Source organism: Gavialis gangeticus, unplaced genomic scaffold (assembly GCF_001723915.1).
Source record: "Gavialis gangeticus isolate Ggan-Ray unplaced genomic scaffold, GavGan_comp1, whole genome shotgun sequence".
Taxonomy (NCBI): domain Eukaryota; kingdom Metazoa; phylum Chordata; order Crocodylia; family Gavialidae; genus Gavialis; species Gavialis gangeticus.
In genome coordinates this window covers 7095148-7109958 of record NW_017729014.1, presented here as the reverse complement: position 1 = coordinate 7109958, position 14811 = coordinate 7095148, and the positions used below count along the sequence as shown (strand labels likewise).

The 14811-nt window shown below is 44.0% G+C and overlaps 2 protein-coding genes across 6 annotated transcripts in view; one reads left to right on the top strand and one right to left on the bottom strand.

The window, feature by feature from the left end:
* The window catches only part of FAM213B (family with sequence similarity 213 member B), an 8454-nt gene extending 3083 nt beyond the window's left edge, over window positions 1–5371 (top strand). Inside the window, 2 exon segments of the mRNA XM_019511541.1 lie at window positions 325–400; window positions 2413–5371. Of these exon segments, the coding sequence (XP_019367086.1) occupies window positions 325–400; window positions 2413–2576 (240 nt within the window). The 3' untranslated portion in view covers window positions 2577–5371.
* Window positions 5372–9089: 3718 nt separating this feature from the next.
* MMEL1 (membrane metalloendopeptidase like 1) overlaps window positions 9090–14811 on the bottom strand; it is a 100199-nt gene continuing 94477 nt past the window's right edge. For all 5 annotated transcript variants that reach the window (XM_019511664.1, XM_019511665.1, XM_019511666.1 and 2 more), the window contains 4 exons: window positions 14078–14143; window positions 11532–11627; window positions 10716–10792; window positions 9090–9548 (listed from right to left, as the gene is read on the bottom strand). In XM_019511664.1, coding sequence (XP_019367209.1) covers window positions 9449–9548; window positions 10716–10792; window positions 11532–11627; window positions 14078–14143 — 339 coding nt within the window. In that variant the 3' untranslated portion in view covers window positions 9090–9448. The remainder of the gene's footprint in view (window positions 9549–10715; window positions 10793–11531; window positions 11628–14077; window positions 14144–14811) is intronic.

Here is a 14811-nt window from a genome sequence, read left to right as displayed (position 1 = left end):
CCCTGGGGGTTTTTAAGAGGAGGTTTGATGACCACCTTACTGGGGTCATTTGACCCTAGTGCTCTTCCTGCCATGGCAGGGGGTCGGACTAGATGATCTGCTCAGGTCCCTTCCAACCCTAGAAACTATGAAACTATGAAACTGGTTCAGAGAGTTTTTGTAGGCAATAGCATACTTTATCAGATGCTATACTTTCTCTGACTTCAGTGAAAATAGAGGAGCATTTAATATTTTTAAGATAAGGCCTCTGTATCCCAATGAATGGTTATGGGGGTAGGGTGAGGTGAACAGTTGTACTTGATCTGAGATCTTATTTTTCTTCAGGCAAATGCAGAAGGCATCCAAGGCAACTTAAGTGGTGACCTGCTGCAGAGTGGAGAAATGTTAGTGGTCAGTCAAGGTAAAATAAATATTCCTGTCTGTCAAAGCCCTAGGTATCTGACCATGTTCAGCTAAGGATGCTTGTACTTCTAGGTAACCTGCTAAGCTCTTTAGCATCCCAAATGTTTCTTTGCTTGGAGAAGGCTTATAAGCAACTTCATAGAATTTTGTCAAGGTGTCAAAGCAAGTGAGGGACAGGGTGGAATGGGAGGTAATACCTGCTAGCGGATCACGAATTACCTGAGCTCTTTTGGATGTACTGTACTTCTTTGTCATGGAGGGATGTTTTCATAGATTTCATAGACATTAGGACTGGAAGGGACCTTGGAAGATCATCGAGTCCAGCCCCCCTTCCTGCTAGGATTCTGGTTTTTATCACTGTTCTTTAATGGTGTCTTTCCTGGGACTAATGCACCCCAATAAATAAACTGGCAAATTGACCTTCCCAGATCATGAAAGCACCAACTCAGGAAGATTAAACCATTAAGACAGGCCTGTGGCCTGTGCAGGCATTCTTGCTTTTATGCTGTTGACAGTAGATGAAATGCAAAAGCATGCAGATAGACTGCGATCTCACAGCATTAGGCTTGGACGAAAAAGTCACTCCTGATTTAAACATGGTAACTTTATGTTGGACACAAGCTTAGTGCAGAGATTCACCAGGTTTCTGCCATGGTAGCTATCAATGCTTTAACATATGCAGCTGAATGAATATGTTGAGTGCACTTGGATCTTGGGAGGCCTGCTCATCACTGGTGTGATGTTGGGAGCTTAGTCCTTCCTATTATCACCATGCTTGAAATTTCAGCAGTTGGGTCCCTGTCTGGCCAGCAGGTGGCAGCATGGTAGAAGGCAATATCAAAATGATCTTGTTTGAACAAGACTTCAAAAGTTTCTAAAATGCAATTTTCTTCCTTCTTTCAACACTAAACCTGTTCAGTGCAGTTTCTCTAATATTAAGATGTCAATATAAAGTAATGGGGATTCAGGATGCAGCCCTCACAATCAAGCATGTGGCCCAGCCTACTTTTGAGTACAAGCTTCTTTCCTCTGAGATTAAATAGCTCTCTGTAAAATCTGAGTTGCAGCGAAGTGTGGGGGCATCTATACATGCAATTATCATGTAGCAATAAACTCAGGTGCAGTTCACGCTGGAGTTTATTGCTCCTGGGCGCAGCGTTTACGTGTGCACCCGTGACTGCAGCATGTTAAGTTGGAGTGGAGCAACCCCAGCTGGCAAGGTGTCTGGTGGGGTCAGCCTGCCAGCCCAGAGCTTTTCCCCGTGGCTCAACATGCAGAGGGGTTAGCTGAAGCACATGGGTACTACAGTGAGGGGCTTGCTGGTAGGTGGATTCTGCACTATAGCACCCTTGTGCCCCAGCCAGCCCCATCACTGTCCACACATGCGTTTTGCTGCATGTAACTACTCTGCTGTAGGATAGTACTTGTTCCAGACAGCACTATCCTACATCTGACTTAATTAGTTTACTGTGCCCTAACATAGGTGCATGTATAGACGGTGATCCTTTACTGCGGAGCTAATTAGCCAGCTCTGCAGTAAAGCACATGTGTAGGTGCACCCTATATGTCCAGGAATAGACAGTTGTACCTTGCCTCTCTGATTTTACTGTCTCAGTGCAGAATTGGCAAAGTCTTGCTGAAGGTAAGTGTGGGTTGGGTTTCCCAAAAGGTTGAGGTAGCAGGGACATGAGCGTTTGTAGCCTCCTGAAATAGCACTCTGCCAACAGGTTTCAGGGCCAAGCTCTAAGCTTCTCCACAGTGCTGCATGTGTTAATTCATATGACTAACTGACTTGGTGAAGTTTGCTCATAGTCTGGAACCACCCTGGCCTGCAAACTGTTATCATCCTCTCATCCTTGAACTTCTTGCAGATTGCTGGTGTGACTCACTTTTCTCTGAGGGATGTGAGACCTGTTCAAAGTTGGAGCTGTTGTTCAACTACCCCTCTGCCAAAGGCTGCAGATTCTGCCTTGCGGACAAAAGCTTGTTGTCCTAAATTCCTTTTCTCAGGTGGAGAGAAGGTGCTCATGCATTTCATACAGGAGTCACCTGGTGATTATGTTCCCTTGGAAAAAATTGTCAAGAGCCTTGGTATCTCTGCAAATGTGGAGGGTGTGAAACCTCAGGTGAGGCACTTAGTTCTTCTAATGGTGGAAACTGAGCTGTTAAAATGAAGGAATTGACTATGGTAAAAGTTCCCTTAACTTTACCTAGTGACATTTTAAATGACCATAATGTTGTGCCAACACAGCAAACTAACTGTCCTTCTGTTACCTGCATAAGGATTATCCTGTAAAGCCTTGTAAAGTAGGGTTTCTGACCGCTGCCATCAGGAAAAGTCTCTTCAGCTTATGTATGCAGGAATGTATCTGCTGCTAGAAGCAGTAACTTTTATAACTTTTGGAGGTGGCAGTAGTCTTACTGTAACTCAGACATACTATTGCATGGTGCAGTCAGTAGCTGGCAGCACTGTTCTCACCCTTTTCTGTTTATACGACAGATGTTTTACTGTCTTTTCTGGCTAACACCTGCATCTTATGGCTTGAGTGCTCTTTGGTCCGTAACTCCGTTCTGGGTCTTCAAGCACTGTTTGAGTTCAATAGGCTTGTGAAGGCTTGCAGATGGAAGAGACCTCTGAACACTTTTAAAATGAATGCAGTACTTCAACACAGGCATTGGTAACTGACCCTGGTGAACAAGCAATTCATCTTCTGCCAGTACAGAACCTCACTAAAGGGGTAATGGTAGGAGCTCTCTTCAATGATATTTTCCCAAGGTGAGTAGTTAGAGTGAAGAGCCTGGGCTCCATACGAATTGGTTTACAGCCGAACAAGTTTATGGAAACAAGGTTCTTGTCCTTGGCTCATCTGCTCAGCAGGCCATTGGTCTGGAGGCTCTTTTGCTGTGTGGGAGTCATGACTCTGTCACAGTCCGGTGGAAGTAGGGAACGTGCTCTGCCCATGTGAATTATTGCAGGGAGGCCGAGTTCCAGCATTCCTGCAAGGCAGCCTGCTCTGGTTGATGGCATGGACTCTTCCTGTGCAGAAATCTTGGCATTTTGCAAGGTTGATATCTTCTGAAAGAGGCCCTGGCTTTGCTCTCCCTTGAGAAAAAGCAATTTCTTTGCAAAACTAGGTCACAATCTTGGTAGCATCCTCTTATAAACCCTCCTGATTCTGCTGGGTGCTGTATTTATAAATCAGCAAGGGCTGGAAAGGATGAGGAGACCAGACCCTTTGTAATCATACTGATATATTGTATTAAAGTAATTCCATCTTGTATCACCAAAAGGTGCCTCTGCCTGCACGGTGGCACCTAAGCAGATATGTGATCATTGATCAAAGAGTAATTGAACTACCATGGACAAGTTGGTCTCACATTCCCCCTGCCCACACTTCCAGTTTTCAGTGAACTCCAATAAATCCTAAATGGACACTTGCCAATTATTTGTAGACTGGGGAGGAAGCAAAGCAATGACTATAGAAATCTCTTTGTCTGTGATGCTTATGTCAAGTAAGCGTGATGTGGGCAGGATTAAGGTTCCTTTGCCATTTGCTTCTGCCTGCAAGGTCTGTTAATCATTCCTGATTTCTGAGGCACTGGATACTGCCTACTCTTGGCTTTATCCAGCCCCTTGTGTGTGTAGTAGGTAGTGGTTGAGCTGAGGAACAGCCTTACAAAACAAGCCATGGCTGCAGATTAAAAGCAGTACTGTTGCAATAACATCTCATACGTGCCGAAGCAAGGTTTTTCTAAATTTAAAGAGGAGAGAAATAACAGCTTGTCATGAGCTTTGCGTGCAGAAACTCTTCCTCCCACCCTACAACCTGCAGTATGTGTAAATAACAACTCACGGGCTCCCCATTAATCTCGCAAATGTCATTCTCTTAAACGAGGGGAAATATTTTCCATGTCATCCTCCTTAGATCCTTGCTTGCGCAGTAATGGTTTTTAAAATATTTATATACCACTTCTGAAGTTGGAGGGAATGCCATGAGACAATCAAACTTTGTGTGTCTGCTATTGAATGTAATGAAAACAATATTGTACGTGGGGTAAAATGGGGGAAGAGAACAAAACACAGAAAGTAGCTGGTTTTCTACTCGGGAATCATTTTCAACTGGCTAACCTGGTTGCCTTTTCCATGACAGTTCTTGTGTGCAGTGCAGGGAAAAGCTGCTGCTAAATATGGGGTTTGGGGAGCAAAGGTTTGGGGTAACACTAAACTTGGAGAGCGAATATCAAAATTCAGGATCAGGCCTAGTAGTGGATCCCTCCCAAAGCGTAAGGATGGATGGCTAGTGTGGACTTGATGCTGATCTCTGCAGACCTCCCTTCTACTCTGGGATTCACTTCTCCACAAGCCTGTAGGTGTAACTTGAAAGGGAACACATCCCCGAGCAGGAAGAAACCTTCAAAGACTTGGCACTAGCCTGACTCTTCTTCCCACAATGCAAGTACTCCTGGCGTTCCCACTGTTAGCGCACATCTCAGGGGCTCCTCAGACCTTCACTGAGGGTGTGGGGAGGGATGCATGTGCTGCTGCAGCCCAGGGCCCCCTTTTCTCACCTTTCATGGTAAAGAGGGTTGCCTGGTGGTGCCTCAGGGGCTGTTCTGTTTTTGCTTCTTCACTAAAAATGGCTGTGATAGGGCCTCCGTTGCTCCAGCCTCTCGTCCAAGATGAGACAGCTGGTTACAGCTCCCTCTGGCACTAAGCAGCAGTGCTGTGTCCTTCAAGGGGTTACCATGATATTCTGCCATTCCCCTTTTGGCAACTATTGGGGTTTGCTGGAGTTGGTACTAGTGCAGACGGTGAAGTAGTTAAGCTGATGCAGCAAGGGTGGGGATAACCTGGCACCTTCCTCTGAGCTGCTTCTCAAACCCTTTGGTAGGGAGGAACCTGTGACCAGCCTTGGGTACCAGCAGCTTGCCCAGAATGACAAATCTGCAGAAAACAGGGAGTAGCGAATCCTTGAGTTCCCGGTCCCTTTCTGGCTCCCAGAAAACACCCTCCTGTGCATTTCATTCCCTCATCTTGGGCACTACAGGTTATTCCTTCAGGCTCCCAACAGTCCTCATGCCAGCCTCTTTCTGCTGCCTCTGCCTGGAGGAACTGGACAGCAAGATTCCCTGTCACCTCACTCCTAAATGTCCATAGGTCACTGAGCCGGTGCCAAAGTTGGATTTTCTTTGGGAATGGAGTGCACAGCAATGCAGTTTGTCTGTTAGTAAGCAGCTTTTTGGGGTTTCCATAGCGTTAGCCTATTGCAGCAGAACTTTTAAATTGCTAGTAATATTCCTACCATCCAGAATATAAGCTCAGGGTATAACCTGTTGAGATAAAAACCCTTTTGGTTGCAGATAACATGAGTGAAAAGAGGAAGCATCCAGCAGTATGCTGCAAAGGCACTAGAGTTTTACTTCCATCTAAAAATCTCAGCACACCTGACTACTAAGCCAGCTTCTCAGTGCCCTTTCACCATTGGCAGCTGGCTGGGAATAATATACAATGGCTGGGAATAATATACAATGGCTCCATTCACCTTCCCTTATTCTGTCCTGTGGCTTTGTAAGGTGAAACTCACTGGAGATACTCTCCTTGCTATCCCTGCCTTTTCCAGGGTGAACAACAGCCTTAGCGTGGCAACATCCACAGAGCTCTTGGCTAACAGAGGAAGGTATTCTTAGCGTAAAAATGGACATCATTGCACCAAAGCAGATCAGCGGTGGTGGGACATATTCTGCCATAGCTGATCAGCTTTATTGGGCAACGCACACATTGCCCCTTTTCCTGCGGGGGAACCCCTGCCTGATGTGGGAGAAGGAACGATGTGGCCCCTTGCCTGGGGATTTCCTGGGTCCCCTGCTGCCCTGCACTGGATCCTGTGCTGACCCATGCCTCATGTGGAGGCACAGGTCTGTATGGGTGCTGGCACAGGGCAGCGAGGCAGCATGGGAGGTGAGGAATCCCCAGTGCTCCATGCCTCTTTGCAGGGACCTGTACATGCTTCCTCTGCTTAGAGGTACACCCCAGGCAGCTTTGTAAATGAGGAAACACAAGCATGTGCTCTGGGGGCTTGATGGGCCTGATCTGACCTGGGGTTCACAGGATTGGGCCTTTCAAGCCCTCAAAGCACTTATCGGGGTGGCAGGAGACTGTGGGCAGCTCTGGGCTGCCTACACTCTGTCACTGCAGAGCAAATAGACACCAGCCACAAAAAAGCAGCACAATTTATTAGTACCCTTTGTTGTGCCACATTGGGTAAGGACTATTTGTGCAGCATTTGTGCCGCCATAACAATTTTTATTGTTATGCGGCTTCTGTTTCTATTCTTCGGTTCATAGAGGTACCAATGGGGTTAAGACAATGTTGAGGTTTGTGTGGGATTGTAAAAGCACGATGTGCTCGCTTGTCTGCAATGCTTGGTTGTGTTGGCACAGACGCAGGCTGACAGATGGAAAGATTCTTCTGCAGGTGGGAGGCTTAATAAACTTGCCTGAAAAATAAAGAAGTAACTTCCATGTGCTTGGAACAAAACCTTTCCAGACATGTCTTAATCATCCCGGTAACTATGGCATGTGCCAGAATTGCTAATGGCACTTTTCTGCAAAATTGTTATACTCTGAAGTAATTAAACTGTCAAGCAGACAAACTCCCACCTGACCTCACTGTGCTTCTCAAGCGCTTCCTTTGGTTTGGTACATGGATAATGTTGTTTCTGGTCTGAATTAGTTAATGCTAAGTGGCTGCTGGTACTGCATAGCAACCAAATGAGTCTTTGGAGAGGCAGATTCCTGCCATACCCCTTCTAAGCCCTTTAATGGATAAGTAAAGACTCTCGAAGCACCAATGCAGCCAGAGTGCTGACCTCCTGTGTTTGTTACCACTGCCTGCAATAAACTTGCCCTACTGTAATCATAGCCCCATTTTGCATGATAGCCCAATTGCTGACCAATGTGAATAAAGGCCACTATTGTAACTACAGCGATGCACCCTGTTATGATTGTTCATGGCAGCACATAGCATACATGGAAGTAAGAATCCTCTGAATATGAGGACTCTGACAAGGGTAAAGTCTAATGCTTCAGCTCCAGTACTTGTATTTTTCTTTTGCTAGGCTTCTGTACTAAACAGGAGCCAGTGCCTAAGTTTGTAAGTATAACCCACTCACTGCAGAGTGTCTCTCTTCTGTGCACAGCTCCTATCACTGATGAGGTATGTAGGAGAAACGGTAGACCCTACACCACCACAGGTGCTGTGAGTCACAGACGAGCTCTCCTCCTTTAGAGCTTGCAAGTAAATGAATTGATGCGTTGGATCTGATCATTAGCTTACAGACAAAATTCACATTGCCAGGTAAAGCTAACGCACACGCTTATCTCCTCATGGATTCATTCAGTGCCAATAAACTAACCTGTCAAATAGCAGAGTACTTCAGTGAAACACTTATCCCCTGAGAGTATAGGTGAAGCTGCTACTGGGAATCCCTTCATTTCCTTCCATAGTCCTTCATGATTTAATGAAGTATGAGGGTGTTTATGTTTCCTCCATTTTAACCCAATGGCTTTAAATGTTAAGACTGTTCCAAGCATTTTGAGAGATTATGGCAGTTTATTTGGTTAATAAATCTTGCTTACTACATGGACACTTCAACATGAAAAATAGAAACTTTAACAATACTGACATTGGACATGTAACAGTCACATAAAATTAGAATTTAGTTAATCAAAGCTTTTTTTAGTTATGTGTTAAGTAGAGTGGAAATGAATCAACAGTTTGCTTTGATATCTGATAAGCTAAGCATTACCAAATGCTATTAAAGAGAATTAAGAACTTGCTTTCCAGTGGTATATATGGCAAAAATAAATATTTTTGGAAAAAAATGCTTGCATCCTACATCAAGGATCAAAAAACTTCAGATACCTGTTACCCTTAAATTAGAACATTCATTAAAGAAAGCAATCTGAAATTGCTTCTATAGATAAATGCCTGAGTAATTGGCTGCAGTGTGATTTCTTTATTTATTTATAAAAAATTAACAAGATGTACATTTTCAAAGTGTAAATATTTAAAAGTAGCTTATGGCAAAATTAAAAGGCACGGAATTAATTTTGTTCTCGGGTAAGTGTTTTGCTGTTTACATTAAGCAACAAAGTCTGTTCTGCTAAAGTATCCCAAATATATACTCTTAATGCAAGAATATGTCTCCTCTTAAATATATTTCTGAATGGAGGTACCCACGGTAGTCTGAATATGGCAATAGACGTTAGACTTTTAATTATGATTTCGTTTTCTAGCAACCATTATATCACTTTGTTAAGATAATGTTAAACTTGCTCATTTGAGCAAAATAACTCATGTGCAAAACAAGGGGTTCAGCGTGGCTTATAAGTCAGCAGCCGGTAAGCATTTTAACGTACAGATCACCTTGTAAAATATCAAGACAAATTACAACCTCTTACAACAAAGCAGTCGTCAAGGTGCAAATGGACAGTGTTACACAGACAGCAAGTAAGTTTAACTATCTCTACCCTGAATTTGGGAGAAGTGCACCAGAAACTGAATCAGAATATTGGAAAATAGCGAGCTCAGTGAACAGTCTCAGACAGGCTTACCGAACCTCCCAAGGCTAATTTGAGTGTAGGACATACTAAAATGAATACTCTTTGCTGAAAAATAGATCTACTTTTTTTGTTTAAATAGCTAGTCTTTGTAACCCTGATGTGGTATTTTAATAACAGTCAGGATGTCATTGGAAACAGTCATTTCTCTCCTGGAGTGTACTGTCACTCTCAATGCAGCCCAGCTGTCAATGCTGAGAAGCCTGCACACATTCCAGCCAAACCACGAAAGCCCGACAGCCGTGGGCTTTTTAAAATTCTGACCACAGTAGTTGCACCATTAACCTTGGCTGTGACTGAACAGGAAAACATCAGGCACATCATTGGCGAGAACTGTTCAGTCTGTAGCCAGACCAGTTGAATTTTGTTTTGTGTTGTAGACTGTGCGTCTAAGCATTATCTTCAGCACAAGTGTTCTCTTTGGCTACCAGACTCTGCATTTCTCGGCAGGGTGCATGGTCGTGCCCTTTTTACAGTGGAATGCCTCAGAGAAGGCTTCAAAGTTTTGCAAAGATCCCATCACCCTGAACAAAGAGAAAGAAAAATGTTTTATTTGCATCCAGGTAGGAGAGAGAGTCCAAAGGAAGGACAGTAATAAAGCCTATACTTAAGTGGATCAGAGCCAGATGTCTGCAATAAGGCCACAAACTGCAGATAATCAGTAAGAGATGGTCTCTGCCTCAGTGTCTAAGGCTAGGATCTTGCCATTAACTGTGTGGAGCCTGATTGCAGCTCCATTGGGTTCGGTGGGTCCCTCTGTACCCTGGATCATTGCAGGATTGAGACCTCAAGCAAGAAGCAACATTTGGTTTGCTGTCTCAGTGGCTTGACTAATGCTAGGACCAAGACCAGATCTGCAGGGGAAATGGAGTGAGGCACCACAGCAATTCTTTAGCAAGGATTTGGGTAGAATTTATAGCACTGGGAGCTTATGGAAGCCTCTCATCCAGATTGTGCTCAGGATGAGGTTGGCTCCATGTTGGTACTATGCAGGAAGGTGGCAGGAAGGAAGTTTAGGCTACCATTATTGCACTACCTGTTCCATAAAGTAAAAGCATCTCCCTCTGGTACTTGCAAGGAGCAGGTATCCAGTGTGTAAGCAATGCTATTGTGTGCATTCCCACTACAGTCCCTGCTCCTGCTGTCAGCCTGGATGGGTCAACACCTGGGCTTGCATGCATCTCCCAGTGAAATGCAGGGAGTTCCCGGCAGATTTGTAATTTCCTCTTTGTTACCTCCTTTACTTCCACAATTCCTCCCTACATGTGGGCACCCGCCCTGCTACTGCTGCCTCTAGGGCACATAAAGCCAGCATCTCCAATCTTCATTAAAATGGTGCATTTACTATCAAGGACTACATTTGGGGGCTAATTGGAGAAAAAGTAACATGGGTGTTGCAGTTTGGTTTATGGCTGAATAAAAGAGAAGGCCTAAGTAGGGGCTCAGTCCACTGTGCAACAGCATTATAAGCCCTGATGGGCCCTAGACGTGTATGTCTTACAGGAGCAGCCTAGTTCTCTAAGCTGGGTAAAAGACCATGTTTCTTTTCAGGAGTGTCAGAGGTGGTAGGATTCTCCATAGAGCCAATTAGTTTTATTGTGCTTAATCACTAGAACATGGCCCCTTCTTCCAGTATGCTGCAATAATGGGCTGGATCAAAAGATAAGTCCATCTAAGTTATTAAAACCTACCTGTACTTCAAAGGGCTGTGGACATCTGTCTTAATGGACTGGCTGGCATATTCTGGCCTGTAGGAACCACACCATACCTAGAGAAGGAAGAGGATTAACCACCCATGCGCCAACATGTAGCTAAACTGGTGCAAGCAATTGCAACTTGAGTGGCTCAGGGGTGCACCTAATTGTACTAGGGTGGGGATTGCAACTTGTAATGCAAAGAGCCCAGAATGGCTTTTGCTGCTTACATGTATATTATACATTAGTCATCACACTCCAGGTGATGTAAATGCCTTTTGCAGGGGTGGTTGCTGCTTCTCCTGAACACCTCTCCCTTTCTCTGGATTAGTTCTAAAGGATTTTTTCTAAGAACCATCCTACCTTTTCACTACAAACTCAGTTTGAGTTATTTTCTACCTTGGGCTGAGAAGGAGGTGGAAGAGAATATGAATTCCTACTAGCCTGTTCAGGGATAGCCTCAGCTTCTTGGACCTAGGATCTGTTGCTTTAGACTAGATGTTTTGGCTCTTGAATGATGATATTGCATCATCATGTCTCAAAGGCAGCAATTTCACTTCCAAGATTCCCACTAAAAACCACTAAATAACTCCCTGGTAGGCTTGGTCTTTTTTGTCCTCTCTGCCGTAACAATCAAGCCCCCCTATGCCTTTGTTCCGAGGGACACCCTGTTGATAAGTGCTGTCAGTAAGTGGCAGCTTCCTACTGGAAGTGAGGCCTGTGGATAGTCCAGTGTTTTTTGTGTCCAAATTAGCAATTCATCATATGATTTCTATGTCTCATGTAACAGAGGAAGAATCAAGAGGTTCCTACCTGGGCGAAGTTCACAAAGAAAAGCTGTTTATGAGTCAGATTAAGCCCAGGCAATTTTGGCTCCTTCCCTTCTCGTTCCAACCATTTTAAATAGGCCTAAAAAACGACCAGAGGTTCATTTAGCAAAAAGCCTACTCATTCAAACATGCTGAATACTTTGAACCTGCTTGTTCACACAGCCAGAACATTCTCGTTCCCCTTCCATTTCCCCTTGGGCACTTTCACAGTCAGTTGTATTGCAAAGGAACAATTTATAAGGAACCTTTCATCACTGTGCTGGACCAGTGGTTCGGTAGCAGGCTACAAGACTCTTTAGGAAACCAGAAAAATACCAGATCCAAGTGAATATGCAGGTGGAATTGAAGGTCACAGCACGTAATTATCTAACTGCATGTTTGGGTAGAATCTGGGTTAACAGCTCTGCGCTTATCAAACATGACCTGTTACAGTGGTCATGAATAATCAGGAGCTTTGGTTTGAGTTTTTTCAGGAAGATGGCACTCTACCCCCTCTTCCCTTCTCCCCCCTTGCACAGCTCCCTGTCCAGCTGTTGTTTCACTGTACAGTCCTCAGCAAACAAGAAGGATAAATGTGGGGCACTGCTACTGAAAAGTCCTTATTAAAGTACATCTGATAATCCACACGGCATCAATGTAGACATCTTCAACTGCACACCATTGATTGTGATGTGAAACACTAGGATAGTGGCAATGTGCCTTAGATGACCTCTGTATGAACACAGAGCTGAAAGGGAAGCAGAGAGTTAAATCTCCTCCATGCATCTATACTGATAATTTCTGTCTCTTCTGATAAATGCTTCTAAAATAGCAGATAATAACCTGGCACAAAGTTAAATCCATTACCTGTTACTATTACATGTTAATTGGCCAATTTTCTTTTTTTAGGTCTATTGACATAATGGAGACAATTAATGAGTTTCATGCAAGTTAATTCTGAACACTGTATTACCTTATCTTCACCCTCACTTTGATAATACCTCCAAAAAACTTTTAAGGCACAATTAAGTGTGGAAATACACTTATTCCATGCCATAAAATTACAGAATATACAGTAGTAATGGCTCCCATGCACAATCTCCCATGTTTACAGCATATTTCAGAGTAAAGGGAATGGTACATTTTAGTGGCATCCACAGTAGTCAATCCACTTGTACTTCTGAATGTCAGAGTTACACACGTGTGTCAAACCACACTCCTTCCTGTCCCAGGTTGCAGGGACAGAAGTATATCCCATAGCACAATGGCCCAAAAATGTTTTATGGGAATACTTACATTCCACACCTGGACAGAGAAGCAGCGTTTGCATTGGTGCATATGGCATTCTGATCGCACAGCATCTGATCAAGTGAACTTGGGCTCAGGAATGCTCATGATATACATCTCTGATTTAGTTATTTTATAAGGTGCAAATCTACTTTGCCTTCATTCTGATCTGCAGATGTTTTGTGTGGGAACCTGACAGGTTAGAGATGCAACCAGGCTCCCAGCTACAGCAGGAGATTTGAGCAAGATATAGAATGAGGTACCTAATGTACCCAGGGAAGTTCGACAGCAAAGGCCAAGTTCTTCCACTCCCAGCAGGATGGGAATGTGAGTAACGTTACGTGTATCCTCTCTTCCTTTGAAAAGAATTTATTCGATTAGCACATCCTTTTATCTTGAGAAGAAGGGGCAGACAACTGCTCTCAGAATAAATAGTGAGTGCTATCCTTATTGTGCTCAGTAGCAACATGGAAAATGAGCAGCAATGGGATGGAAAAAACTTCATTATCATTGATTTAAAGGTTAGAAGACATGTGAAAAAGAAGCTTCAGAAAAGGCTTAGTATAGCTTGGGATTGGATTCAGCTGTGACATGGGGTGCAGAGGTTTCTGTAGATAGGATCTGTGGCTGGCTTAGGAGGAAAGCAGCCTCTCTCTATCAGAACCCTCTGATGCTGTATCTGACATATCACTAAGCTTAAAAACTTAAAGTGTAAGGGAAATGAACTTGGAAGAAGGTGGCTGCACTGCTATAAACACATCATCAAATCACATTGTGGGGAAACTAACAGTCTGCTGCCAGATAGGATTTGATTTGACAAGCAGTTTGAAGCTATAGCAACAATCTTGGTGCACGTGACTTTGGGGAATCTCTCATCTTTTTTTCTACATGGATCTATGCCTGCTTCTTACTTCATATTTTGTACAGCACCTAGCACACTGGGGCCCAGGATTGTGGTTTTGGTCCATACATCATTGCAGTACATGTTATGATGGTGATAGGGGTGATGGTAGCTGCAGTCCTGATTTTACAATTGGAGCCACATGGCCACAAGGGATTCCTTGCATTAGTCATTTATATAGTGTTACACAAGGCTGTGCATTGACTTGTATGAATCAGGATGCATTGGGAAGGTACGCAGCTCCTTGCCGGAGTCCGGGTGACATACCTGTAGCTCTTAGCACATCCTAACAATAAAAGTAAGGGACAAGCCAGTTTCTCATCTTATTGCCAGTAATGACTCATTACTTCTTTGAAAATTACCTTGTAAGCCTGTCGAACTCCTCCATTATCTGCAATGTTTTCTCCCAGTGTGCTTATCCCACTGACCTGTGATACACAATTAATTTGATTACCGTATTTGTTTGTAATACCAGAAGGAAGTCAACTGAATAGCAACAGAAGCACTGTGTTTATTACTGAGATAGGGCCCCCTCTGGGGCGGAAGATGGCAGATATACTGCACTGGGAGTGAGGCAAAGGAAAATCTGAAAGGAAATAATACCCCAGATCACTGGAACAGCAGGGTTTTCCAAAATAGCAACCAGAACAGGAAAAGAGCAAGAGCAAATGTGGGCTGACAGAGTTATGTCCTTCAGTAGACACTTAACAAATGAGTTTTTTTTCATGTGCAACCTGCAAGAGTGGCAGGAAGCATCAGCACACATATCCAACAGCTAGTAATACCTGAGAGCTGAAGACTAATCTGTTATTACTGTATCAGGTAAACCTTATTGGTCTTTTAGCCTACCCTGGTGTCCTCTGGTTAAGAAGCAGGCTTTCTCTGTTGTATTTCTAGGTCACCCATCACCTTGATATCTGGTCCTTTCTGTTCATAGAATACAAGAGCCCTCTACCTACAGCCTCTCTCCTTACAGCTGCTATCACATTAGAAATGATGTAGCTAAAGGAACTGGTTTTAAAGGCCATCACCTGGGATGGGCCCGGGGGGGGGGGGGGTCATGGGGGGTGGGGGGGGGCCCTAATGTAGACAAACA